The sequence below is a fragment of the Molothrus aeneus genome, chromosome 4 (genome assembly GCF_037042795.1).
Source record: "Molothrus aeneus isolate 106 chromosome 4, BPBGC_Maene_1.0, whole genome shotgun sequence".
Taxonomy (NCBI): domain Eukaryota; kingdom Metazoa; phylum Chordata; class Aves; order Passeriformes; family Icteridae; genus Molothrus; species Molothrus aeneus.
The window spans coordinates 24,483,843-24,511,838 of NC_089649.1; the positions used below are offsets into that span (position 1 = coordinate 24,483,843).

A 27,996-nucleotide genomic window follows, 5' to 3' on the forward strand; every position below is an offset into this window, starting at 1 on the left:
ACTGATTTGCATTACTTAATATTTATTGATACAAAAGAAAATTCATAACAAACTATGTATTTACCATTTACACTGAAGAAAGATCTTTAAGATCAATGAAACAACATGCCCCTAAAACTGGGGTGTCCGATGAAAATGTTCAATGTTCTTTAGAACTCCTCTGCATTAGATGATCTTCAATTTGCAGGTAAAGTTATGGGGAAGAGGTGTCCATCAACATATTTCTTGCTCTTCCTCTAAATTATAAAAAAACCCAGCAATTAGTTCAAATTAATACAGTTAACCTACCTGTGCCATAATACTGGGGAGTTACAAGACAGTAAAGTGGAACAACTGCAAATTGTACTCACAGCAGCAAGGACATCACAACATTCACCTACTCCAGTGGCAAATCAATAAAAACATTAGTATTATTTCAATTATGCTCAAAAGAGCACATTAGCCTAATTTAATTTCACTAATAGTGGTCTCTGACAAATGTGTTCATCTGTGCAAAACCTGGAGCTGTCAAAGCCACACCTGGTTGTGGCACTGACACTTGCTCTCCAGGAATTCTCCTAAGCTATTTCAAATACAAATTGTATCTTGTGAAGGACCAAGAGGCCTCAGTAGTTAATGTTCATGTAAGTTTCTTGTTATTTTTATAAAGATCTTGTGTGCATTTGAATTCCCTTTAACTTGGGTTCACACAAATGGTTCACAATCTCTGGTCCGCAGTTCCAAAGGTGACAAAAAGCTGCTGACAGTAGGGAAAATAACTAGGAACTAAAATGCTTGCTGAGAGAATAATAACTGATGCAATTCCCCACATCAAGTGACAGCTGAGCACTGCTACTCCACATGTAGAGTTAGATGGCAAAAGCAGACACTTGATAGCCTGGACTATGCAAGATGCCAAATTTTCAACTGGTTTAAAGCCCATGCACAGAATAAAGAATGCTGTTAAGACCTGCAGGTGAAAATAATAAGCCACTATCCAAATACAGTAAAATGTTATGGGGTATATGTGCAGAAAAGTGCTAGCTAATTCACCCCAGCTGAGCAGTGGGCTTCTCATCAAACCAAGGTATGTGTCTGCCCTAGAGGGACTCCTTTAGAGCAAAGACAGAAAGGCGAGGTTAAAGCTGACACTTGTGACTCTACTTAATGTGCCTGTTTTGTCGTTTAGTATGGAGAAAGAGATGGCAGTGGTTTGCCTTTTGGCAGTGGCTGAGGCTCAGGCACACCCCACACTCTGGTGGCAATACTGGTGTGACACGAAAGACTGGTCTCCACTTGAGGGGTACAGAAATAAGGGTCTTCCCAACAAAAGTGTGAACTAAACTTATAGAAGAGCAGCTTCCACAGCACAGGTTCCAACTTCCCAACAAAAGCGTGAACTAAACTTATAGAAGAGCAGGTTGCAACTCCACAGGATGTCTGAGGGCAGAGGGGACCTCTGGAAGTCATTTGATCCAACACTTCTGCTCAAGCATGACCACCAAGAGCTGGCTGTCCTGGATTCAGATAAGCACTTGCCACTCACACAAGCCTGTGTTTCCTGATCTCTTCTGTACCTCTTGACCTCTCTGCAGTAACCATAGCAAGAAGAATGAGGATGCCAAGTGTGCACACCAACACTCTGATGTGCTTTGCAAACACACACTCCCACCCACGGCACTAAGAATGGCAAAACAGAGATGATGGGATCTGAAATCTGTGCACAGAACTGTTCCACATGGAAGGCTCTGTCACAGGTGCTTGGCCAGGTCTCAGCTCCATCTCCAAGAGAAATGTATGAAGCTGATCCTGAGGGGCCACCCAACACATCTCTTTCAGTCTAGGCTCCTTAGACGCTGCAGAAACACTAAAAACCTGGAAGATTACTTTCTCCTGGAATTTACCAGAAAAGCCAAGCAGCAAGTGGGTGTGAGAGGGCACATGAGAGATCCACACCCACACATGCAGCAGTGGGCATACCTCTGTGCCAAAACCAGCTGGTGCCAGGCGGCATTCCCACTGGCAAGAGGAATGAAGATGTAAGAGCAGGTGAATGCCTGGACTAGCCTGCCAACACAAAATCAGGGTATGGCATGGTGCCTAACTGATGGCAGACATACATCAAGATTGTGCCAAGGCAAAGGAAGTCACCAGCACGCTGAATTAGTGCTCTAAGAGGAGCAAACAGCACAATACTACGGTGCTCCAGGGTAAGTCTGGCCATGGGGAACAGTGCTAGGATGGATTCTTACAGCACTGCAGAGCCAGCCTCAGCAGATGGATGAGGTTCAAGGGCAACCAAGTGGGCCTGAAGCAGTCTCAGTTCTGCTTCTGCAGCCAGGAAAACAGCAGATGATGACAATACAAACACCTTGCCAGTGACATCCTAAGCCAACCTTCTTGGGATTAAAACTACACAAAAGTCCTTCAAAGAACAGAGGCCAAAGAAAGCTTTGCATCACCTCTCTGAGGGTGAAATTGGAAGCTATGCCAGGCCCTGTACAAAACTTGCAGGAGAGGTAGCAAAGGAACCTTCAGGCACAAAACCACCTCTGAAATAATTCAAACACCTGGAACTGAGCTAAAAAATTATTCAATCTTCACAAGTGGGAAAAAGACAGCAAAGAAAGCTTTGGTAAGGAAAATGCATCCAAATAGGGCAGAAAATTAGTTTAGGCAGCAAGACAAAAAATGAAGGAGCAGATTGAAACTTGATGAAACAGCTGAGCTGAAACAGCAGCAGGTGAATGCCTCATCCTGCAGCCTGTTCCAAGAGAAGGAAGAAAAAAAAGGAGACAAAAGTGAACTTGGGGCAGATACTTCAAGAAGACAACTGCCAACTTGCTTATAAAGACACAGAACATCACAGTGGCATAGTGTTAACATGGAATTTAATGAAAAAAAGGAAATTATTATCAACATTTCAATATATACTTGAGGTGACCTCTCCACTTTAATTTCTGTAATAATTCAAGTTCCAGATATGAGGTGGGAAAAAAAGGGAACACTTATGCAAATCTATAGCCCATGCTAAATCAAATAAATTAAGAGAGGTTTTGTATTTCATTAGCATCACAGTTCAATGGAAACAAGCAAGAAGGAATGCAGGAAATCTGGGGCTTGCACCTCATCTAAATGCCTCAGCATCTCATCAGAGATTAGCTCTGCTAACTTTAAAAGTTCTTCAAAAGAAAATTTTAAATATTTTCAGTTAAAACAATACCAGTGTTGTAGGTTCCTCCTCTTTTTTTTCTAGCAAAACCCACAAATGCATCATGCAGCATGAGTGCAGGACTGTGAGCTGACCCTGGCTGGATGCCAGGTGCCCATCAAAGCTGCTCTATCACTCTCCTCACTCAGCTGGACAGGCGAGAGGAAATACAGGGAAAGGCTCCTGGGTTGAGATGAGGACAGGGAGAGATCACTCACCCATGACTGTCACAGGCTGCAGGGGAATCTCAGCTCCAGTGCCTGGATCTCATCCCGGCTCCTTCTGCACTGACCTGGGTGTGGGCAGCGCTGTTCCTCTCATATATCCTCACTCCTCTCTTCTCTGGCAATAATTACTTCTGCACAGTAACATTTTTTCATTCTTAAACCTTACCACGGAGTAGTTACCACCAACTCAGCTGGCTCAGCCTTGGCCAGTGGCAGGTTGGCACTGGAGCAGTCTGGCATTGGCTCTGTCAGACACAGGGAAGCTGCTACTGGCTTCCCACAGAAGCCATCCCAGTAACCACCCCCCACCACTATCAAAACCCGGCCATACAAACCCAATACAAGATCATCAGCAGCAGAAGCCATTTCATGACAAGGTAATGATTCTGTGAGTTGCAGTGGGGTGAGCAACTGAACAAAATGAAGCTATTCTAAATTCTGATAGTTCACTCAGTGTAATTTGTCTGAAAGGTTAAACAGGATGCTAACATGGACTTGGTATGCCACAAAATGAAGAGGGAAATAAAGCAAACATTTAGTTTGTCTTTAAAACACAGTGGGGCTTTTTCACTATCTAAAATACTGTTCAAGTCTGGGAGCTGAGTTCTAATTTATAGCTGTAGCAACCTCTCTGCTTTACCTGTGAATTACCTTAAAAGTGTGTAGTAGAGCTTAGCTGCTCATCAGGCAAATGTCTGCTTCTACTAAGAAAATCAGCCATAATGAAAGGCAGACAGCATTTGCTAGATGCAAAAAGGCCTCTGCAATTATCACTTAATTGTCCTTCATGGGCCAGTACTGGGAGTCTCATACTTTCCCCTTAAGGTTGCTCCCTTCTTCAGCACTTTTCTTAACTGTCTACTTAATTAGTCTTCCTTCCTGGGCTTAATTGTGAATTTGTTTTGATTAATTAGCCTCAGAGCTCACTTGACACTAACCGAAATATAGGAGAAGTGCTCAGTTTCTTCAGTGAATAGGCTACTACATCCTAGGGGAGCCCCCTCTTTGTCAGCAATAAAATTTCAAGTCCAGATAGTGTTTGAAAAAAACTTTTTTGTAATTAACTTTCAATTCTTGTAATTACCCCCACTGTACTACAACACAAAAGTATTGCTAACATAAAGAAAGGGTAAAATTCATTCAATTCAGGCCTCTTCTTAGGTGGATTATAAATCATGCTCATTAGCTGAACCCTGTAGTTTTAGATGAGATAACATAATGTTCTCAAATGCAGGTGATCTGAGCACTACTAGAATCCCAAACCAGGAGCGTGGGTTACCAGCAGAGACAGCTGTGCCCTTGTGGCCCCAACACCAAAAAACCTTTCCCTTATCAATATTTTCAAAGTTATTGAGCTTCACTGAAAATACCTTGCATAACCTAGAACAGTAAGTCTGTAACACCTCTGAGCACTAACATAGAGCTCTTCATGACGTTCACACCTCTCCTATCACTCCTTTCCCCTCCCCTCTTTACAGCACGTTGACTCCAGAAGACACCCTCACAGCGTTACCATGCATCTGCCATCTTGGTCAATTCTCATTTCAGATAGATACTGAAAACACAGGAAAAGGCATCTTTAAACACCATCACAGTGAAAAAATTTAATAAGCTAAATGAAACAATGTGTGTTAACAGCTATCATACCCATTTAATAAACTTATTCTAGATATTAATATTTATTTCTGTGAACATTTTTAGACTTGCATCTCGCAATCGAGCTGACAAAGTAAACACTTTGTTTCTTCCAGCTCCTTGTTTCAATCATTGTTGCTCTTGTGCTCCAAACAGGACTGCAGGAATGCAAAGTACCTGTGGTTTTACAACCATTTGTGTTGTACCTTTACTGGGACACAGAAGCTCAAATGAAGCAGATCAGAACAGGAGCTTTATGAGTGGGCTTAAAAACACTAAGCAGCTCTGCAGACAAACCTTTTAACATATTTGTTTCCTAACAGCAGCCCACTGTTCTGACTGATAATCAACCATGTTTTCATCTTAGAACTGGACCATAGGACTCACTTTGGTTGTCAAATCCTAACTGAAGCTCATCCATGCAAGCCAAAAGGTTTGCCTTTGAGATCTCTTCTGACTGTATTTGTGAAGTGACAGGATTCTGCCAAGGAAATGTACCAGCTTGGAAGAACTAAGATATTCAGTTATAACAGCTGTCAATAGCATTAAAGAGGCATGGCCCATGCTCTTCAGTTAGATGTATCACCTGCAATCAATCACCACTTAAAGTAAATCCTGTATTACAAAAGACATCATGCAGAGTCTATACAGCAGTAGAAATACAAGAAATATTCCTTCATGCTGAAATGCCTTTTCAACTGTTATGAAATGAGGAAATAGCTCTTTAGGTTTATTGCATTCCCCAAATGTTAATTTAAAATCATCTGCAGATAACCAATTTAGTTGTGCACTTGCAAAATAGAAGATGCTGTACATGTGCCTCAACAGTTTGTTTTATTGGTCCTGTTTATTTTGTCTGTAATTACTCAGCTCACAATCTCCTATTTTAGATTTACAGAGCTGTACAAATATGGATGTGCATACACATCTGACTGTTCTGCAATCACTCTTCTGTTAATTTAAGCTTCAAAAAGCTTTGTTTAAAAAACAGGAACAGCTTTCCAACCAAAAAAAACTACAAAAAGATAGATTTGCAAAAGAACCTACTAACCTGTAATTTTTTTGAAGGGAGCCACAGCCTTCAAATCTGTGGCTTTTTATTGTGTCGTGACTTCTCAGTTAAGCCTCTTAAAAGAAGCCCCTGGATGTTACCATAGTACCTGCTATAGAATACATGAACCTATTAACATAAAGGTGAAATATGTGACTTGGCTTTTGTTTCCAGCTCTCTCAATTACTGCTGATAGAAAGCAATGACTTCAAATACCGAAAAACAGAGATACCCACTAAGATATCAGTATGTATCCTCCAGGAACAGTAAGTGTATCTCACATTTTGTCTTCTTCAAGACAAAGATCCCAACTTCACTCCACAATGGGTAACACTGGTTAACCAACTTCAGCCTAGCGCCACAAACACCTGGCTAAACCACAGTAGCCAGTGGAAGTGAAATTACTCAGCAGAGCAGAAAACAGGCTGGCAAAAAGAATCACATGTTTGCAGGAAGAACACTAACTTGTCACATTTCAGAAAAGGCTTATTTCTTTGCAATATCCTATTTGGCCTGCTGTACACAAAAATGTAGGAAGCAGGAACCAAAACAAGACCAGGCAGAGGTGAAACATCAGCTGCGGCTTCTGACTAGCAACTGATTATTGATTGACACACTGCAGAACTCAGCAGCCATAGGAGTCCTGGCACTCAGAAGATTCTCCTGCACCTCCTCACACTATATTTAGGCTAATGACACAGCAGCAAATTTCTAACAAGTGCCGAGTTGAAGAAAAAAATTTGAAATGCAATCCAGACCAACAGTGAACAATCCAGGTCCTGCTGTGTACTAATGTTTTAAAGAACAATTTTGTGCAAGTGGCTGCAACAAGTACAACATCCATGTAACTGAATGAACTTAGCAACCTTCAGTAGTTAAGTCCTACTGTGAATGGCAACTGATTTACATCTCCTTGCAAGAGAATTCAACTAAATTTATCTCCACCTCTAACACACTGATCTTCCTGCCTTTCAAAAACCAGACCCTAATGAGTGCAGAGGCCAGCAAAGGACTAAGAGCTGTGCTTGAAGCCCCATCTACTGACAAATAAGAGAACTGTTGCTAAACCAGAGCAGTATTCCACTTTAACAAATCTGATATTGCTTCTTAAAAAAAGCAAACCACAAACATATTCAGATATAGTCCAGCTGCAAAATGTTCTCTGCAAACTACACAGGATATGCCTTTCAAGAAACCAACCAGTCAGAGAGCAACAAAGCCATCCAGCCTAAAAAGTGACATACTTTACCAAATCTGCTCTGTTCTCCTTGACACTCTCAGCCATAGAATAAGAAAAACACAAACAGGCATGCTGACCTGAAACCTGCATTTGAACATCTGCACTTTCCAGCCTGTGTCAGGAAAAGGTCTGTACACATTAAATCTGCCTTAGAAAGCATCCTGAAGAACTATTTCTCTTGACTCAAAAGAAAACCTCCTCACAATCTTGCTGCCAAGTTGCAGGGGGCAAAGACACATCTGTGCCTGATATGACCTTGTCATCACTTCTCATCCCAGCTCACCAAATGAAAACACATCCCTGGCAAGCGACAGCCCTGTAAGCCCATACACATAAGTTACCTACACTAACCCCCCCTTAAGTATCCATCCTTCTGCTACCCAATCTGCAGACAGGTAACACAGAAAAGGGCATTTTTGTTCAGAACTCTCTGGCTATTAACACAACTGAAAAGTTTTCTTGTTCTCATTTTTAACTGGAACCAATTTGCTGCTGGGATCAGAGACTGTCACATCCATGGCCTGACTGCTGGGAGACCTGCTTGGGTTAGAAGCAGAGTCTTAGGTTTAATCCTAGCCCTGTACTTTTTCCAAGTGGCAAAGTTCCAGATCTCTGTAGGCCTGAGGAGCTGAAAGACTTAAAAACTAAATGTTTTAGTGGGTGGGATTCCCTCAAGCAGTGAGACAGCATGTGTGCCCATCTGGTAGCTGGTATGGCTCCAGCACAAGATTTGAATCTTGCTGACCTTGAAGAGACCAACCCAAGCCCAAAATTTAGAAAAGCTGCCAACATCAAATTTATACCTAGTGACTAAATGACTTTTTTCATTTTAACTCTTAAACTGCTTACAAAATTTGAGGCTGGGAAAAAAAAGACTTTCTGTGTAGTCTGAACTCTGAAAGTGAATAGTTTGTTTCAAGACAGAACTAAATAGCAATATGCATGCTCCTGTTTAATCTTCTCAGAGCTACGTGTGACTTAGCAGTGAATGAAAAGATAGCACACAACTTCTACCAAGTATTTCCACTGTCAGTCTACATATGCACTAACCATAGGAACTACTGCTTGAAAGAGAATGACAAAGTATTAGCTCAAATTCCCCAATCCAAAGGATCTTTCACAGAGGCATGGTAATCTTGGTGTCCAAGACCTTTCACAGACACAGGAAATTAGCTGAGAGCTGAAAGCCAATTCCTCTTTCCTACTTTAATGTATACTCTAGATTTAGCATAAAGATCATGGCCAAGACTGGTTACAAGGTTAGTGCTCAATCCTCAAGTCCTTAAGAGTTCACGATTCCAATTCAATTTTCCTTATCTCCTTCTCTTCAAGGATAGCAATGACCAGAGATAGAAAGCAGCATATGAGAAGAGCTGTAGTTTATCCTTATCTTCAGCCAGAAGGAACCTCGAAGAGCTTGGGAGACAAATGCTATGTATACCATCTGCTGTCTAGACTTGGCTTCTGGAGTATACAGTATAATTACAGCTTTCCCAATGGTCCTCATTATTATCCAGGAACACAGCAAGCAAATCAAAAGGAGATATTAAAGTAATACATTTGGCAATGACCTATCACTGTTACACAAAATAAAGCTATCAACAATGTTCAGAGCTAATCAAGCCATAGCTTCCACGCAAAAGACACAACTGATAAGCTCCTTCTTAAGAGCTCCTATTTTCCTATTCAGATTGGAGGCACTAATCATCCAGCTGCCAGACAAGGAAGGGTTGCCTGTCGTTAACATATGAGAAGGCAGCTGGACCCCAGCACAGCAGCCTTGCAGCAGCCCATCTCCTAGACAACAATTACTGAAATACAAACAGCAGGTTTGTCATTTAAACAGAGATTATTCTAAGCAGGTTGTACCAGGCAGTCGTTAAGACTATCTATCAGATGTTAGCTGAGGATGCCAACGTTTTTTCAAGTGCTAAGCATCTTTAGGGAGATTAAGCATATTGATACAATTTGGAACAACAAATACACCCACACATTTCATACTTTTATCTTTTTGTCACTGGATGGCACAAGAACAGTAACTGATGCAGAGCAAGGCCCTTTGGTATGTCATTTCACTTTGACAGCAAACTACCAACATTCTTCGGGGTTTTTTCCCTCAACTCTTCTTATCTTGATTTCAGCTGCTCTGTATTCATTTGTAATGTTAGGGTGGGCCCGCTCAAACATTTTTGTACGTAAAAAATACTTCAGAACATACAAAAATTTGACAAGTGTTTAAGCAAACTTCTTTGCAGAAAGTTCTTCACCTGTCTTTGAGTTGTGTGAAGAGAAGAACACTTTCTTCATTCAGAAGATTTCGTATGTTATATCCATTTCCTACAAAGAAAAACAAAGTTTTCCTTAGGATCCACTGGCAATTTTTTAAGTCCTCTCCTGTCAGCGAAGTATAATTCCATTTAATATATTTTAACAGAAGGAATATTAGCTCTTAATCTAGGATGCCACTCTTACAGGCAGGTCAGTGCATTTTAAAGAGACGACAAGGAATACACCTAATATCATTTACTTTCATCTGTGCTTACAAGATTTTTACTGAGAAGAATGTAACAGGCATGAGTTCTCAGCTCTCAAAACCCACAATAAAACTTTAAGGTGACTGAATTTACTTTAATTTATTCCTATAGAAACTATCAATAAAAACTGCACATGGAAACTTATCTGCAGATCTTCATTTGAGTTTTGCATACTAACATGACCACAAAACAGAATTATCTAATAGGCCCTGAACACTGGGAATGAACAACATCCTTACATTCATATACGGCCACACAGTGAATTACAGGGATCACCTGCCACAAACACTGCATTGCCCATCCAGCCATACTGAGAGCAGCCATCAGGAAGCAGGGAAGAATGAAGTGTAGATCCTTATGGTCATACAAAACTTTCAGCATTTTATATAATCTGCTTTCCCAAAAACCAAATGACAAAATTGTCTCTGCAGACCCACTAGACTTTTAAGATTGTAACACCAAAAAACAGCTTCAAAGCATCAAGCATTAACTAAGTAACGACTGTTTAGCCAGGACACTGTGCTGAAAAGTTAACAGGGAAAAAATGGGCTAATTCCTCACTTACTAAAGATAAGCCTCTTCACAAGAAAGCTGTACAAAAGCTCTCTACAGCTTCATGTACAGCCTGCTTTAACACTACTTCGACTCTCTAGACTAGTGTCTTAACCCACTGATGAACAGCCTCCCATATGGAATTCATGCCACTTTTATATCAGAAGGACAAAATCAGGTCTTTAAATTCTCAAGAAAACATATGAAGTTACAACCTATTCAACAAGATAGCTGAACCTTCTATATACGAGCACAAAGCACAAAATATGGTCAACTGATCCAAATGGATTTTCATAATTTTAAATAGGAAAAAAGCAGAAAGCATATGGTAACAGAAACGATTATATTAATTACTAGTAACATTAAGCTGTCTGTGATGTTTCCTCAACACTACAGCTAGTGACAGAACCAAAAAACCAAGAAAAATTTACTCTTAGAACTTGGTAGTGTCATCAAAACTTTGAGGCCAACTCACATAAACAAGAGGTATGTGTATCCCTGCATTCAACCATTAGATCTTCAACCCATGTCCAGTGTTGTGTCACATTCCATTCTTCCTCACCCCGTACTGTCCCATTGTCTATTCAGTCATTCTGTTTGGATTTGATTCCTAGCATGCTGATTTAGGCTCCTGCACCTCCCAACAAACACACACACTCACCTGCTGGAACATAGAAGCAGTCCCCTGCAGTCAGGTAATACGATGTGTTATGTAATGTCACAATAACTTTGCCATGGATAATATGGAAAGCCTTAATGGAAGCCAAAGGGTTCTAAGGTTAGCACCATTTAAGGAACATATCCAAGAAAACACTTGCACACACATAACAAAGATAAAAACCCAAATCAGCCAGCAGAGCTGCAATCTCTTTTCCCCATAATGATGAAAAATAAGATGTTCAAAAGGGGGATGGGGTCCAGTTTTATTTTTCTGATATTTCTATCTTGTCTGCAAGATTTACAAAGTAGGAGCAGATGGACATACAGATTTAATACAAAGCAAAGCAAGGCAATATGCATGCAAAGAACCTTCAGTAAGCAATTCATTAATGTTCATTTGTTTTGGGGGGTGGGGCAGACCTCTCAACTTCATATATTATTTCCAAGCACTCCAACAGATCTTCTGTTTACAGAGTCCATTTCATAAAAAACTTTTAAAAAGCACACTTACTATTGTATCCATGTCGACAAACTGGTGCCCCTTTTCTTTATATGGTTTCAGAATCAATCTACCAGTTGCAAAAAGAGACGTATTCAAATTTTTGTGTATTTCTACTGCTTCATCTTTGAAGAAGTACGTTTGACTGTCTGCAGTGTTTATACAATCTACAAAAAATGTTAAGGAGATTAGCATTAATGCTACCACACAATTAGTCTTGTTACAAGCTCAGTGCAATAGATATTGTTTCAGTGCAACACCTCCAAAAGCCAGACTCAACATTTAGCTGAAAAATTATGACATTTCTTATGTCTCCCTCAGAACTTTCTCCAGAAGAGAAATGAGTATTTCAGATCCTCACCTTTTTATGCACAATGTGGCATGAACATTTTTTTTTCTCATAAGTCTACATAATTCAGGAAGTCCCTTGGTCCCAGCCATCAACTCACCTAGATGCACTTCCTTATTTGTAACTGGGTCCAGTACAATGACTGGCTTCGATGCATCAGCTAAGCTGTGGTCCAAACTTGCAGGTATCTCTCCTCTATCTGAGGATACAAAGAAACCAAAACAAGACCAAAAAAGTAATCAATATAGATTTCAAGAAGTTAATAATTTAACCACAACTTTTCCACAATTCCAATGTCACACATTTAAGTAACGAAATTTCCTTTAATAAGTGACTAAACAGAAGGAACACTCTTCCTTCAAATAAAGAAAACCATCCATAACAATTCTTTGAAAATATCTTTTTCATTGAAATAATTTCTGTGTGTTATAAATGAAACTCTCTAAATCCTAAGGAATTTCCTGGGGAAATGCCAACCATTTATCCTATGCTATTAACAACAGTATTTATTCAAAACTAAACTGTATGTTTTGAGAGATGTGTTTTTCTAGCAACAGATGCTGAGAGAATATGAAATACATGATGAAGAGTGAAGAACAGGTGGTTTTGCTCAACGTATTGTTGATAGGCATCAGGGGACTTAAGAGAGAAAGCGTTCAAAGATAAGCACATGTCCAATTTTCCTTTTCTCAAGAAATACCACTACAGAATCTCACTCTAAGTTGTAAATCTGAGAACTATTGCTATAATAAAAAGGACTTTTCCAGAGAAAGAAATATCCTAAGAATTGATGACAACACTATGCTTCTCAAACAGAAAAGAGATGCTTTAGAATGTTCACGGCAGAATAAATATCCCAAAGCTCTCTTGCAGAATTCTCTTAAGCAGACAATTTTAGCTCTACAGTGCACAGGAAATTTCTTTAAACACAGACAGAAGAAGCATGCTAAAGGCAAGCTATAGCACTTTGTAGGCACCGATGGCAGCTTAAATACTCTTACAGTAAGACTATCAGGGGGAGGAAGAAAGTTACTATGTTTGAACAGCTTTGTTCCAACATAACCATTTCTCTATAAAAAGAAGCAGCAACAGGTACAACGCTATAGCTATAAAACCAGAATTTTTATTGTATCAATAACATTTAAGAATTTGTGCTAGAAATTCTACTTGGCTGACAGGCCTTACATGCATCACTAAGACCCAAGGATGTAAGTGAAAGACTATCTCTGAGGATGAATGTCTGCCACAGAGGAAATCAATCACTTCTGGAAGACAGTTCAAAGGCACTTCAAGCAGCCAATAGTTCTTGTAAGATACAATATGAACAGTCACTACCAGCTCAGGATCTCATGGGCTGCAAGTGATTTATATTACAATATAAACTGTACTTAGACCAAATATTGATCTATACCAGGGTCCTGTCTCCCATCAGTGGCCCAAAGCAGGTACTCCTTCCATTCCTCAAAATGCTGTAATAATATACTCAATATAATATATTCAATTGAATACTTTCCACCTCTAACCTGGAGTTCCCACACTTTATTTAGAACTATTAACTCTCCAGTTAATGTATCTGGTTCTTGCCTTGAAACTACATAAATACTTTTATGCATAATATTCCGGGCAGGAAGCACACAGTGAGAATGGCCACCTTATTTTGCTGAATAACCCAGCTCTCACTGTCTTCCCTCTATACCTTCTATTCTTGTGTTTAAAAAAACAAGCAGAAAACCCCAACGAGACCATTTACTTCTATTTCCCCTTCTCTATGTCACTCATGATTTCAGAGGTGTTTTAGACCTCTTCCTTAGAGGCCTCCATAGTACTCTCTTCAGGGTTGAGGAGAATTCACTACAGGAAGTCCTTTTAGGTTTTTGATGAGCTTTCCCTAAGCCTTCTCTAGTCCTACCACTTTCTTTTTGAGGTAAGGAATAAAACTTACATGAAACACATGTAAAATCAGAAATTGGTACCAACAGTGATTGTTTTCTTCCTTATTTCTCTGATGATTATGTCAGTCCTGATTAGTTTAGTACTAGATCCATATGGCATTTTCCATGTTTGTTAGCACTTGTTTTAATGGTTCTATAACTTCAAAGAGAAATGTTTCAGCTTCAAACAAAAGCTCTAGACAGTCCCCATAAAGAAAGGCTCTATAGCATTACAACATTTTCCAGAGAGCACAGCAAAAATAATCTGTCTTTTGGACTTTGACTCTCTTTTTTGAACACTATTCACATGTTTATTATATACTGGCCAGAGAGTCTAGGTTTGCTTAAACATTGCTTTATTGCCCACTTTTAACCATTTTATGCACTGTTCTTAAAGCTCTCTTCACCTATTGTGTTGTGGTTTTGCATTTAAACTACAATAGCTTGAAGCCCTACTAACACTCTCTGCTGCATTTTTAGATGTATTACAGGCTTCAGCAAAAGAGCTACAAGTTTTTATACCTTAACCATGCACACTAGCATCATGATCTGAACACAAAATGAGTACAGTTTAGTCTCTTCAGCCCCTGCTTTAAAGGCACAACAGCACTTCTAGGTATGTCTAGCATTTCTTCCTTTCTTACGCTGAAAAGTGAACAATTTTACTACAACAATGTACAGCATTGCTATAGATCCAGTTGGAGCAGGTTTTTCCTCATCAGATCACATTAATAAATTATGGTATAAAGAGAGAGAGAACTGAGTGATTACGGGAGAAAAATCTTAGAGCAGTAGAGCATTTGATTAAAGAGACTTTTTAAAGTATCCAAAGGAAAAAAGTCTTTGTTCCTACCTGTTTTACCTGTTTTCTGCTTGGGACAATCCTTCCTCCTTTTACTCTTCCTGGGAGATTCTGTTTCTGGATGCACGAGTCCACTAATCACAAGCCCTCCTGAAACAAAAGGAAGTTAAACAAAGTCCACTAACTCATAGTAAATTTATAAGAATGCAAACTTGCACAACCAATCAGCATTTCAATTGAGAATAGACTTCCTTGATGCTGAACTTTTCAGATCACTTTAGAAAGCCAGAACAAAAAAAACTTTTTAACATAAAGTACTTTGGAGTGCAATGCAACTTGAGACATTTTGAAAATTATTTTATCAAATTTCAGTCGAACATTTCAGAAAGCCATGACATGCAAATAATTTTTTAAGATAAAATATCACTTTTACAGACACAAAAAATACTATTTTGAGTGAACTATTTAATTAGGAAAGGACTAAACTAGGCTGAATTGTCAGCAAAAAAATTACTGAGAACAAGATATATTTTCTCACTTAGGGTATTTAACACTGAGACTATAAAATGTTATGGTATCTGCTCTCTAAAACAATCCTTACACAAAAAGAAATGCTCCAATGAATGATCCAGCAGATTGTCTCTTTTTCCAGTATCACACACAATCTCTGACATAAAAAACCCACTAGTACAGAGAAACTCTTCTGTTCTTCCCTCAACAGAGAAGGCAAAAGTACTTAACATGCTCCACTGATATTATTTTCAGCTGACACAGGAGTATCAGAAGAGAAGAAAACTACATGGAGAGATGACTAAGTAACTGGAGACCACAAATAATCATTTTTAAAAAGTTACCCAATAGTAAGTATCTCAAGGCTTGCACAGCACAAGATCAACTCAGATTTTTCTATTCTGCTTTGTCAGAAGGGAGCAAATATTGGTATTTTGGAACTAATACCTGAAGGCTTCATAGTATAGTTTACACGCTCGCCTCTCCAGTATTCCAGAGGTCTCAGCCGTATCCTTTTTGTCCGACGAACATTAGGAGTGTTGGAAGGCATTACTGATTTCAAGGATGAAGTCATTAAGTATGAAAGGAAAATTCAGAAACAGAAAATATTAAGTATTATTTCCTCTTGTTCTGTACCACAAGCAGGTCAGCCCTTCCCAGCTGATATTTTATCACATTGCTATCATGACAAGAAAATAGGATTCAAGTATTATCAAATGCCCTCTTTTGCATAAATCAGTATTTCACCCTCCTTTTTCTTACACAACTACCACCCTGACTTGACATTAGATTTCATTCTCTATATGTTAGTGAATCACTGATACACAGATATTAGGAGCTCAAGCTCAAGAACAGCAAACATGCTACATCTGTGAAGACAAATTTCTCAACAAAGACTAAGAATCCTGCCTGAATCTGGGGGATTTCATTAGCAACCATGAAAAGGCACTGCCTCAGTTATGGGAAGGGGAGGGTAACAGAGACTGCCTAAGTACATCCTTCTCTTCCAGATTCAGAAGTCCTGTTTCCAGGGTCCAGAAGAGCAGCACTTTTGCAAAAAGAAACCACACATTTCCAGGATTTGTCAGATATTTATCTTCACGTGTACTAATCACATAGTCTCAACTCTGAAGTTGTGTAAGCTGCCATATATGAATACAGTATGATATTTTAGTGTTTGTAGGAAGAGTAAAAGCCCCTTAATATCTCAAAGCAAATTAATCAAGAATATTTAAATGTTAAAAATGGTAAATATGAAACAGTTGCTGAAACAGTTTTTGAAGGTAGACAACTAAAGTGTTGTGCATAAAATAATAATGAAGCCAATAAAAGAACACCCACAATGTAAACAGACAAGCATGGGACTACAACTGACTGCATGACCATTGTTCCATCCTATCCAGACTCAGACCACCACAGAAGGCAGGTTATTTGCACCCTCAGTTTTACTGCATGAAAACAATTCAAACTCTTACTGTTCTCACTGTACAGTAAGAGTTTGTGCTGACTCAGTTTTTTAGGAATATATTCAGTGCACACAGCTGGGTGTGGAGCTGCAGTGCCAGCCAGAGACTGAGCTCTGCAGGAGAGCCTCAGGCAAGAGGTCATGAGCTGATGCTGACCCTTTGAACCACAATGGGCACAGGGACCTGTGGCCCAGCCCAGTGTCCGGACACTCAGGCACACAGCAGGAGCTGAGGACTCAGCTGGAAGGACCAGCAGCTCCCCAGACTGTCGAGCACACAATGTGAGGGTATAAAAGCCCAGATAGTCCTTGGTTCCAGTTTAAGCTGTTATTTTGTTGCTACACCATTAAATTACTTAAAGGAACCAGAGGTCTGAGACTCTGCTATGAGAAACTCAGAGGCAAGCCAGGAAGGAAATCTGGCTGTGTACAGAGTCAAATGGGGCACCTGTCAGGGCACTGGAGCCACCCACTGTAAAGGGGTTTCAGTCCCAGGACTTTAAGTCTGTGGTGGTGGGAGTGTGACTGCCAGAGTGGCTCCTGGATGGTCAGATCTGAAAGTTTCCTTAACACAATACTATGAAAAACCAAAGTGTGGCAGTTAAAAAGATAACTGTTGAATGGAGCAACAAAAAGAGAAACACTAGAAGTTTTACAAAATAACTTTCAAATAAGGGGAAGGGCTGAAGGTCTGAAGAAATAACAAACCCCATCTGTAAATACTTATGAACAGATGAACCCATTTCTAGGTGTTTGTCTGTGTCTCCTTCAGTAACATTTAAATTAAGTTGAAAATGCACTTGCATTTACACACTTACATTATATTTTAAAATACTCTTACCTATTTTATGCTTTGCTATTTCGTCTGACAACAGATGTCTTAATTTGTAATTCAAGTCTTCAGAATTATCTGAAAACACATTCAAAAACCCCATCACCAAAGGCATTGATTATTCCTGACTTTTATTCAATATGCCAACTAGAAGCAGCCAAAAGTAACACAAACGGAAGTCCCAAGGATAGTGCTTCCACCAACACCTTTTGCTATAAACATATATTAAATCCAGTGTAGATGAACAGTATCTGTAATTAGTGTTAAACAGAGTAAACTTTAAAATTACTTGAAAACCATACATTCAAGTAAATACTCCTCAGACCTATCCCTCTTGATAAAGTGAACACTGACAAATCATAAAGTATACACATAATTTTATTGATCAAAATGCAAGGTCATTTGGATTTATATCACTGAAACCTAACTTCAGAACAAATTTTTTACCAGCACACACACAAAAGTAGGTATCTGAAAAAAGCATTGCATGGACTAATGACATCCACATCTGGCTCTGACGCACTAAGGAAAAGACTTTGTATCTCCAGGGCTCATGTTCATTACGACAACATGTGGAACTTGTGCAGTGAACTTTAAAACTGAAACCAAACAAATAATAATAACCCTGTCCACACAAAAACCCCCAAACACAAAACCAAACCAAACAACTAACAAAAACAAACAAACAAACAAACAAAACCCCAAAACAAAACCAAAAAAAACCTAACACAACAAAGCAAACAAAAAAGCCCCCAGAAACAAAAAAAACAAACAAAACAAACAACCCCTCCCCCAAAAAAACACCCAAGTATTCTTTGGAGAACAGGCCATGACTTCATCAATGCTGTAATTTGGCTCAGATTTACTTGAAGTGACTGCATACAGGACCATCACATGGGAACACATCAAACTGGTACAAACTGAGCCTGAAAATTTTGTTCAAAGTATTTTAGAAAGAATAACTTTATCCTGGTATGCATGATGCCAAAACATGGAGGGTTACGTTCTCCCAAAGCTAACCAGATAAAGCTGGCATGCTGTACCACACACTTGGATAGAAACGTAACCACAGCCAATAAAATCTGCATTTCTTCTTCTGGACAAGCTGAATACAACAGAAATTACTGAACTGTCAGTCACAGTTTATAAGAAGCTTATACATAAAATGCAAGGAATTATAAAGTTCAAACATTACCTGAAGATATATCATCCTGCTCAGGAGACTTAGTGCTGGAAGTAAGTCCATGTTCTAGAACAGGCCCACTGCAAAGGAAAAAAAATACACCTGCTTGAACATGTCAAAGGAACATTACAGCACTACCAAGAACAGCAAATTCAAGTTTTCTTCAGATCATGTGGGCTGGGTTCTATTTTGCTTTTAAACAAGTCTATACCAATTACACACTGAAGCAAATGACTACTCCTTAAAAATCATAGGTCAGAAGTTCATGAACTACTCCCCTACTCAGTCATCAGGCAGACAATTAGTGTTCACACCTCCTCTCTAAAGAGGTTTCCTAAACCTTTTTTCTCCATTCCAGAACAGATCTTCTCGCCACTTTTGTAGCATTACTTTAACAATATTCCATATACCATAATTATAAAAGATAATTTATAATTAAAAGAGCTTTAAAGAGTGTTTTGCATACTCTAAGGAAAGGACAGGAAAATAAATGTAGCCTGTCATAAAATCCTCCCCATAAAATGGCAACAATTTACACATATAACTCCAACAGAGATTCTCTAGCAATCAAGCCACTTGTCACAGAACTTCTACAACCTTAGAATCAGCACCCTTGACCTTCATTCTCCCATCTGAGGCTGTGCTTCACTGCTTTTACTGTGCCAATGAAGTTCAGCTGTTATCCACCTCAACTCCAAAAGGTGCATTTCAATTACCTAGGTTAGCAAATCTACACTGCAAATTTGTCCAAGTCAGTCTGCAGTAAGTTCCCCTTAGAAATAAAGTCCCCAACATTTTCAGTACAATGACTGCATAAGAATTTAATAAATTCACAGACCGCCACTCCTGTTTGCTTCGTTATTAAGTTTCCATCTCATGAAAGGGGAAGATACATGCCTATGTACATGCACAAAGAGTTTGGATTGTAGTTTGAGCTCTATACCCTACTTGACATCAATTTTATTACTGCAGCTGTCATTAGTTCTAGGAGCACTGATCTTTCTGTTCAAAAATTACACACTGATGTGGAAGCAAGCCTCAAAGGAAGGAAATCCCCAAAGGCAATAAGCTTATTATGACCCCCTACTCATGAGAGGAAGAAAAATTGTATTACTTTATTAACTGTATTAGCACAGTATTTAAACCCCTCAAGCAGGAATCACAATGCTGTTCTACTTGGTGTTTCACCAGTAGGGCACAGAACACAGCAGCTGTACCAGCTGCCCACTCTTGGGGCGTCTCCTTGGGGCAGAAGTAGGATTAAAGTAACATTTTTTCAGACAACTCAGGAAATTACCTTTGGCAACTCACAACCTTCCCAGCTACAAAGGAATCCCTAGAAAAGAAAACAACACTCTTATTATATTTGGTGTTAAATAAACTGAATGAAAGGAACCTGTAGGTCAATAATTTTATGTCCTGAACAAAACTATAAAGAAGACATTAAAAAAAATTAAAAAGCAATGCAAAGATCAGTGATTATCAACCAGGTTTTAAACCACTTGAACTTAGTCTTTAGATTGACAAACTAAATATAGCTGAAGAATTAAATGCTGTATTTTCTAAAGTTATCTTTAAAAAGGAACCAACTTGACAGTGAAGTTATTCTGTGGGTGGTGGGGTTGTGTTAAACTAGATCTGCTCTGCAAGTCTCACAAGAAAACTAGAACAATTTTCCTCATGTAGGAGACACCAAGTATGGCACTGAGCTTTGAGAAAAGAATGTTGATTAAACTGCTTGGTTTCTCTATTAACTATTCAACCAGCCTCAAACTACCATGTACTTGAACTGGGCCACCACTGCTTAGAAGTTGACAAGATGTATTTAATTATCTACCAAGTTACATACTACACTTGTAAAGAATCACACAAAAAGCTTACTGTGGTCCATGCTGTCTGTTATGTTTTCTTTTGTTACTTTTTATTTTCACATCTGGTAACTTCTGTTTTTTCCTTGCGGTGTCCTGTACAGAAGAGCTGTCAGAATCTGTTTGAGACTCAGAGCCTTCAGAGCTTGAGTGAAGAGCTTTATTGGTTCTACGTGGAATCTTTTTGGGTATCTTCCCTGAAGACTTGGCAGACCATTTCTTTCCAGGATTCTTCACACTCTCCACAGGATGCTGGAGTGCTTTTAGAGGAGTTCTGCTATTGGCATCACCAGGTGACTCTGGTGTGTGTAATGCTTTTCTAGGTTTCTTGGGCTTAGTCAACTTCTGAATCCCAGGAGTCTCTAATTTCTGATGCAAAGATGTGGTGCACACTTCATTGAGTTCTACAGGCTCTCTTTCAAGCTCTTCTTCACCAGGTCCACTGTCAGAACTCTCCTCTCTTTGTAACTGAGGCTTTTTATTACTACTTTTCTGGACAGATATTTTAAGCTTTTTCCTTGGAGTTACTGTCCCCCTCTTAGCTACTTTGACTTTTGGAAGTTTCTGCTTAGCAGTTTGTTTCTTCTTAACTAAATGCTGAGAAGCTTTAGAAGCCAACTGCAGATTCTTGGAAGACTTGAGAGACTTTTTCAGTGACACAGTCTGGTCTTTCTGAGGCCCAGATGAGGGCATAGGTAAATCCTCACTTGGCATACTTATTTTACACTGCTCTTCATCAGATGGTTCTTTTTCCAATCCAGGCCACATCGGTTCTTCAGCTTCTGGTTTCCAGGATGTGTTCTTTTTCTGGTTTGGAGAGTCTTGTCTAAGTGCATCCATTTTAGTCTTTCCTGTCAATACACAAAATATTTGGACATGAATACCTTTTCCCATTAAACCTGAAGATATACGTTAACATTTGAATGCATAAAAAAACCCCAAAGAATAAAAATGGAGGGAAAAAAAAAAAAAAAGGTATCACAAAACCAGTGTTATCACCACTGGCTAGAAGAAGGCTTTCCCTAAACTATAGTCTACAAAAAACTTTTCGGTGTACTTCCAGTATCTCCTAATAAAAAAAGGGGGCAGAAATGTTACATTCAGTCTGCTTTCCAGTTTTCAGTGTTTTTCATGCTACAAAACTCTTCACAAATAATTCCTAAAACTCAATCCCCTTTCTGCCCAAATATAACTGCCTTTCTATGGCAAGAGGAACAAAAGCTTATTGGGCACGTACTTTCTATGACTCTTCATACAAAAAGGCAACACTGCTAATTTAATCGTTAATGTTCTAACAGGAAAGGCAAAGGATGTAGCAAAAAAGTGAAGACACTGTCTCACTGCCTCTCTGTCTCACCCAAATCTAACTGCACAGCTGAAACACCAAAAACGAAATCTATTGATGTCTATCCTCTACTTCATTATAATTTTCTCATAAACCACCAGAAAATAATCCAGTAATGTGACCTGCAAGGTCAAGTCTGAAGAGCTGTTAAATAACTTACCCACACAAGTACTCTTTCGGCTTTGAGATGTAAGGACATTTTCTTCACTATTAGGGATTGGATCTGACACTGACGTTTCTTTGAAGTCAAAAGCTCCAACATCTGGATGATCCAGTTTCTGTTTAGTAAGTGCTTTACCCTGTACTTTCTTGTTCTTGACTTTCTTATTCTGTGTCTTCTCCTTTTCAGAGGGCTGAGGTTTAGAAATGGGAGCTGCAGAGCCATCATTTTTTGATTTTTTCTTCTTAGTGGGTATTGAAATCCAAGAAGTAAAAGATGCACCACCTGATTCATCAATTAAAAATTCACATTCATTTTCTATTTCTATTTCTTGATATTTCACAGGACGAGGTGATGGTGGTGATATGGAGGTTGAATATCTAAAGAATGGAGGGAAAAAACATTCATATCAATCAGGGTGGGGGGAAATTGACTTTCAGTCTTCCAAATCTAGTGGTAACTCCCCACACCTAGACACTGTACAGAATGTTCCTCAAAAGAATTATTATAAAGTTCATCCATCATATGTTCCATATTCAGCCTCCATACAAACCTCTGTCCAAGTGTTCTTGTTGCTACAGCTGCTAAGACAGCTGAAGAGAAAGTTTTCTCTGTCCTGGCAGATAATGCAGTAACACGTTCTGTTCCTTGCACAGGAACAACCTGCTCATCTCTTCCAGGCTGCGGTCCTTCCAAATTTTCCACTTCCCCATGGCTCTTTGCTGCAGCTGGCGTACTCCACTTATCAAAATGCAATCTACAAATGAGAAACAGCATTCAAATATGCTGCTATAAATCCTGAGTGCACAATAAAGTATTGTGAGGATGAACAGATGCTCCTGCTGACAGCATCTCAATTCCTATGAACGAGCTTCCCTTTGGAAACTTGCTGCAACACAGGTGAGCAGTAGGGCTTTCCAGTATAGTAGCAAGTGCCCACAGGCAACATGGAGTCAGCGTGTGACTCTTGATCAAAGTAAAGGCTGCTCAGCAAGACAAATTCCTAATTTTAGGAGGATGTGCTTGAGAAATTGTCAGGTTTCCTAGTCATAGGTGCACTGTCTTTCCAATCTCATTCCATCAATGGGAGTGAATTGGATCAGTGTCAGTCCATCTTTATGATCTACCCCAGAGATTTAGTCCTCTAGGAAAGCAGAACTGTGGCCAGGACATTGGCCAGTGCTGCAGTTCAGCTTCAATTCTTCCAACAAGGAGATAATAATCACCACTGAAGCTATTTTACTTTGAAAAAAACATCTGTATATTCAGAGCGAGAGGAACAATGACTGCTCATTTCTGCTTTAACATATTTTTGTTAACTTTTAAAGTCAACGCTGTCAATAGGATTCACTGAAGAAGTCTAGATGATCTGAGAAGCTGATACTTTCCTGGAAAAAAGAGTTTAAATTTATTTTGACAGGCTTCCTTCACTTGGGTACTGCACTTATCACCAGAAAATTAAATAAAATATAATTCTGCCCTTTCTAAACCCAGATACAGAACTTCCTAAAAAGCTTTCAATTATTTTTTATGAGTTCACAATCCAAACTCAATTTACCCTGAGGGGGAGGGCACACCTGGAATATGACACCACAACCACGTTCAGCTCTACTTACTTAACTGCAGGAGAACTTTTCGCTTCCTCCACAGGAAGAGGTGATCCAACAGCCCCACAATTACTCTTGGGGTCCAAAGACACAGCTGGACACTGGCATGGTGCTTCAACATCTTTCAAAGTTTGTTTTTTTTCACTTTTAGACACAGAAGACTCTGTCTTTTTAGAAGTAGCTACATAATCAGGTGTTGCAGCCTTCAAGTGTGATTCACATGACAGTCCTGCCATATACATAGAACAGGTTTCATTCTTTTACTTAAAATCTTACAAAATCCCAAGAAATAGTTACTTTAAAAACCTTAATTCAGTAATAGTGTGACCAACCTCTGCTGCTGACTGGTTTTAGCAGTGATGCAGGTGAGGGTTCTGCAGTCTCACGGGCTCTTTTCACAGAGCTGGCTGACCCTGCCTTGGGCTGTCATAGTTGGTCACAAATAATGAGATGAAGTAAAATATTTGATAAAGCAACAGTATTTTAACAGGAATATACATTTCTAGAGAACATGAATATAATTAATGTTCTTCCCTTAATTCATACTCATTCAAATCACTGTTCTATTTCACCCAAACACTTCAACTTTCTATGGTGTAAAACTCTAAAAGTAACTGTAAATTTCAAACAACAGGTAAAAGAGTGTGTACAGTAAAAATCTACATGCAGCTTTAACCAGACATCTGGCTAATCTTGAGGTAAACTACTTATTATTGTCATTAGGATGAATTCATTTAAACTGTTTAATTACCCTTTACTAAGACAGGCTGAGGTTTAGCAAGAATTGATTTGAGATTATATTCTAACATCAGACTAAATTAAACAAATACCATTATAAGGTTGCCTCTTCTAAACCCTACTATTAATAGAATATCCTACATAAAAAAGTAAAGTCAAAATATTAAAACTAAATATACATTCTAGATTATTGGCATCATCCTCTCAGGCAGCACATTAACAAGGCCTTCACCTTGTTTCCACTCATCAACGAAGTTACAGACATATGAAGTTATTGTACAGATAACTATCAGGAGTTATCCAGCTGCTTTTCTACATGAATCCCCTTTAAATTTTACTGCCATCTGATAGCTAAGAACTGTGCCCATATATATTTGGCAAAGTGACCACAACCAACTCCAGTGGAGTCCAAGACAGCCATACCCACCACCAGTAATAAGGCAGCGTGCTTCAGCCTCAGACCATGAGAAACTTAACTATCCTGGACAAAAGGCTGAAGAAGCTTTCATTAGTAAAAACCCAAGAAAAAAAAAATCTATTAAATAATTCTACTTATAGAATATTTACTATTAGAGCACAACAAACTAAACAAAAACACACATTTTCAACAACTATCATAGATCATTAAATTGTAGCCTACATACTTTTACAGTGCTCATACACAACCAAATGCTACAGAATTGATCTTGTACCCACCTGAACCTGTATGCAGTGCTACACTATGACACTGACAGAACTCACCCTTTGTCCCTGGATTGAAGTCCTCTTCTCATTTTTCAAAACAAAGGTTGAGCTATTTGGAGAGTTTATTGTAAGATCACTGCTGCAACCTATGAAGAAAAAAAACAGTAAATATGGGAATCTTGGAATTGTCCAGGTTTTATTTATTTTAACAAGTTCTAAGGCTCACTAAGGTCATGTAAATCCAAACAAGTAAGGAATCAGATGCTTGAGAAATGAATTATAAGACAGCTAAGACACAGTTCTAAAATGCTGAGAAGGGGTTGTTCTTAAAACCCTGAGAAATACTATTTTTATCTATTTTATCCCTATTTTTTATTTCTATGTACTTACCACTAAATATAACACAAGGAAGAAAATAATTATTTTCTTTTATCAGCAAATCAAGCAAAACACCAAATAAGAGCTTACTTTCAAAACAATCCTGTATGAGTTTCAGTACGTTTTGACCTGGCTGTAGATCAATTTTATTTCTAGAAAGAAGAGAGAAAAATATTTTCAATCAAAAATGCCAAATGCTCTTACCCAAATATTAACATAGCAAAGTTTTACTTCTAAATATTTTAGGTTATTATTTCTTCAAGTTCAGACTTTAATACATTTTTACCTACCATTTCCATGCATAGATATCTGCAAAGAAATTTGTCTAAGTAGGAATTCCAGGAAAAAAAGCCTCACTGCCACAGATTATAATAAGAATGAAGAATTCTCTCTACATTAAAGAAAACATGCAACTACTGCAACAGCCCTGAGGTAAATGAGCTTTAGGCTGACTAGAGTCTCACTTGAACAAGTAATTTTTGTATAAATCAGACCTGGAGCTATGTTGCCTGCACAGTGATGCAGTCAGAACCAGGCCTGAGGTATTCTATCCATAAGCAAGTGACCAGCTCAGCTGGTTGGATTATTATTTCAAACCAGCACAAATGGAAAGAAGTGAGTGATTCAGCAGCCAGAAAATGTTGATCAAAACCAAAATAACAGAAAAGCCATGGAGTTTTACTCCCATAATGATCATGATATACCTTTAAAAACAACTAATTGTGTACATTTGGTAAGCTCATTAAATGCATTTCCAGAAATGAATTTCAGCAACAAAAACTTCACAGACTCCTAACACGCATGTAAAGAACATCACAGCACTGCAAATGCTCAAACTCGTCTCTAACATTTACCAGCAAGGTCCAAATACGCTGGAACTCTGCCTGGGTTTAATTTCCCTGCTCCTTGAAAGGCAACATGTTTGCACAGCTCACTGCTTCCCTACTCAGGCAGCCCAGGTAGGGCTACCTTAGGTACAGCTACCCACAACCTGCTGCCTCAGCAAAGGAAAACCTCAGAGCCTTGTCCCCCCACAGAGCTTGCTTCTCTTACCACTAAGAAATACAAGAAATTTGTGAAACATCACATGATCAGTTTAATAAGGTACATCAAGTAGTTTTGACATTTAGCTCTAAAATAAAAATCCAGGTAGATTTTCCAGAATCTAAGAATAGGTGTTTAAATGTAAATTACCCTCCTCCATGGCAGAATCTTGCTCTGTAGTCTTTTTTTAAACGATTCTGTGAAGAAATAAGAATCAATTTTTACTAAGCATGATGACACCTGACAGAAAAACAAGTAAGCAGATCTTGAGGATTCTCGAGACATCTTGAAGTAGTGGGAGAGTGGGAGTTAGTGCAGCACTGTTTTTCTTAGAATGCCACAGTGCCTCTTCATACACTTGAAACCTAAGTATAACCGGTCATTCGAACAGCAGACAGGACTCCAGCCATTTACCACAACTAGAGCAGTAATAATTCAAGCAGCAGCACATTCTCTGTGTAATCAAATAAAGCTGCTGACCTGGGAACCAGCATGGTTGTAGTGGATAAAATGGGAATAAAGGGCAAAAAAAATTCAACAGCAAAGCAGAGTGCAATTCTTCACAAATGTGACAGGAAAACATCTCAAAAAAATGTAAACGTTTAGCTGAAAAACAACTATAATCTCTTCCTGATTCGAGTAAGTTTAGAATATTTAGCAATGTGGAGAGTATCTAATCCTAACACAAGAGAATTCTGCACGTTTTTGTGAAGTTTGCCATATTGACAGTATTTTGCAATTCATTGTGATTCCCCTTTGGCTATTACTTCCGGTAACAAAAATAATCAAATTCTATACGGATAGATTTCACTGCAAATTTTCAACATCAGTTTAAAGTGGTAGAAGGAAGATACAGGGAAAACAACTGACCAAAAGACACTACTTCAGAAACTATACAGAAGCACAGTCCGCAGTCAATCCGCAATCGGACATAAACTTAAACCCCCTTCCCTTCACAGCAGAGTGCAGCACAATGCACTGCGCACTAAAGAAATTAAAATTTCCTATCAAGGACCTAAAAGAGCCTTGAACAGTTCATTTATTATTGTGTTCGTGTCGCGCTACACATGAAGAATTTTAAAACTTAAGCACGATTCTAGCGTGCCTGCACAAATGTCCTGCTCCTGATGCGCTCACTCTTCCGTGGAAGTCGGCTCTCCCGAGGCAGCCTGAGGGGAACGGGGTCCGGCACAGACACTGGTGCGCTCAGGGAAACGGGGCTCCCGCCAGACCAGCCCCACAAATGTCTGTGCCAACCGCTCGGACCCGGAGTGAGCGCGGAACCCCAATGCCAGCCTCGCTCTCCCCAGGGGGAAGAGGAAGATCGGCCCCGGCCCTCCCCTCAGGAGCGCGCCGAAGGCCGCGCCTCTTCGCTACGGACGGGCCCGGCCGACGCCCACAACAAACCAGACAGACAGACAGAGACACACACGCAGACAGACGCGGACATACAGAGACACACAGAGCGGCCGCTCCCGCGCTCTCTCACCAAGGCCTGCGCCATCCCGGACC

The 27,996-nt window shown here is 39.3% G+C and overlaps 1 protein-coding gene across 1 annotated transcript; it reads right to left on the reverse strand.

Moving 5' to 3' along the window:
* Positions 1-2: 2 nt before the first annotated feature.
* On the reverse strand, positions 3-27,988 carry CENPC (centromere protein C). The gene is made up of 19 exons (XM_066548096.1): positions 27,974-27,988; positions 26,635-26,681; positions 25,531-25,592; positions 25,120-25,208; positions 23,973-24,063; positions 23,650-23,869; positions 22,587-22,790; positions 22,034-22,413; positions 20,542-21,379; positions 19,958-19,996; positions 18,673-18,740; positions 17,487-17,555; positions 15,628-15,732; positions 14,722-14,820; positions 12,038-12,136; positions 11,601-11,755; positions 11,091-11,181; positions 9,611-9,680; positions 3-236 (listed from the first exon to the last, which is right to left on the reverse strand). Exons 1-19 carry the CDS (start codon positions 27,986-27,988, stop codon positions 194-196), a joined length of 2,784 nt encoding a protein of 927 aa, XP_066404193.1. The 3' UTR covers positions 3-193.
* Between the last annotated feature and the right edge of the window lie 8 nt (positions 27,989-27,996).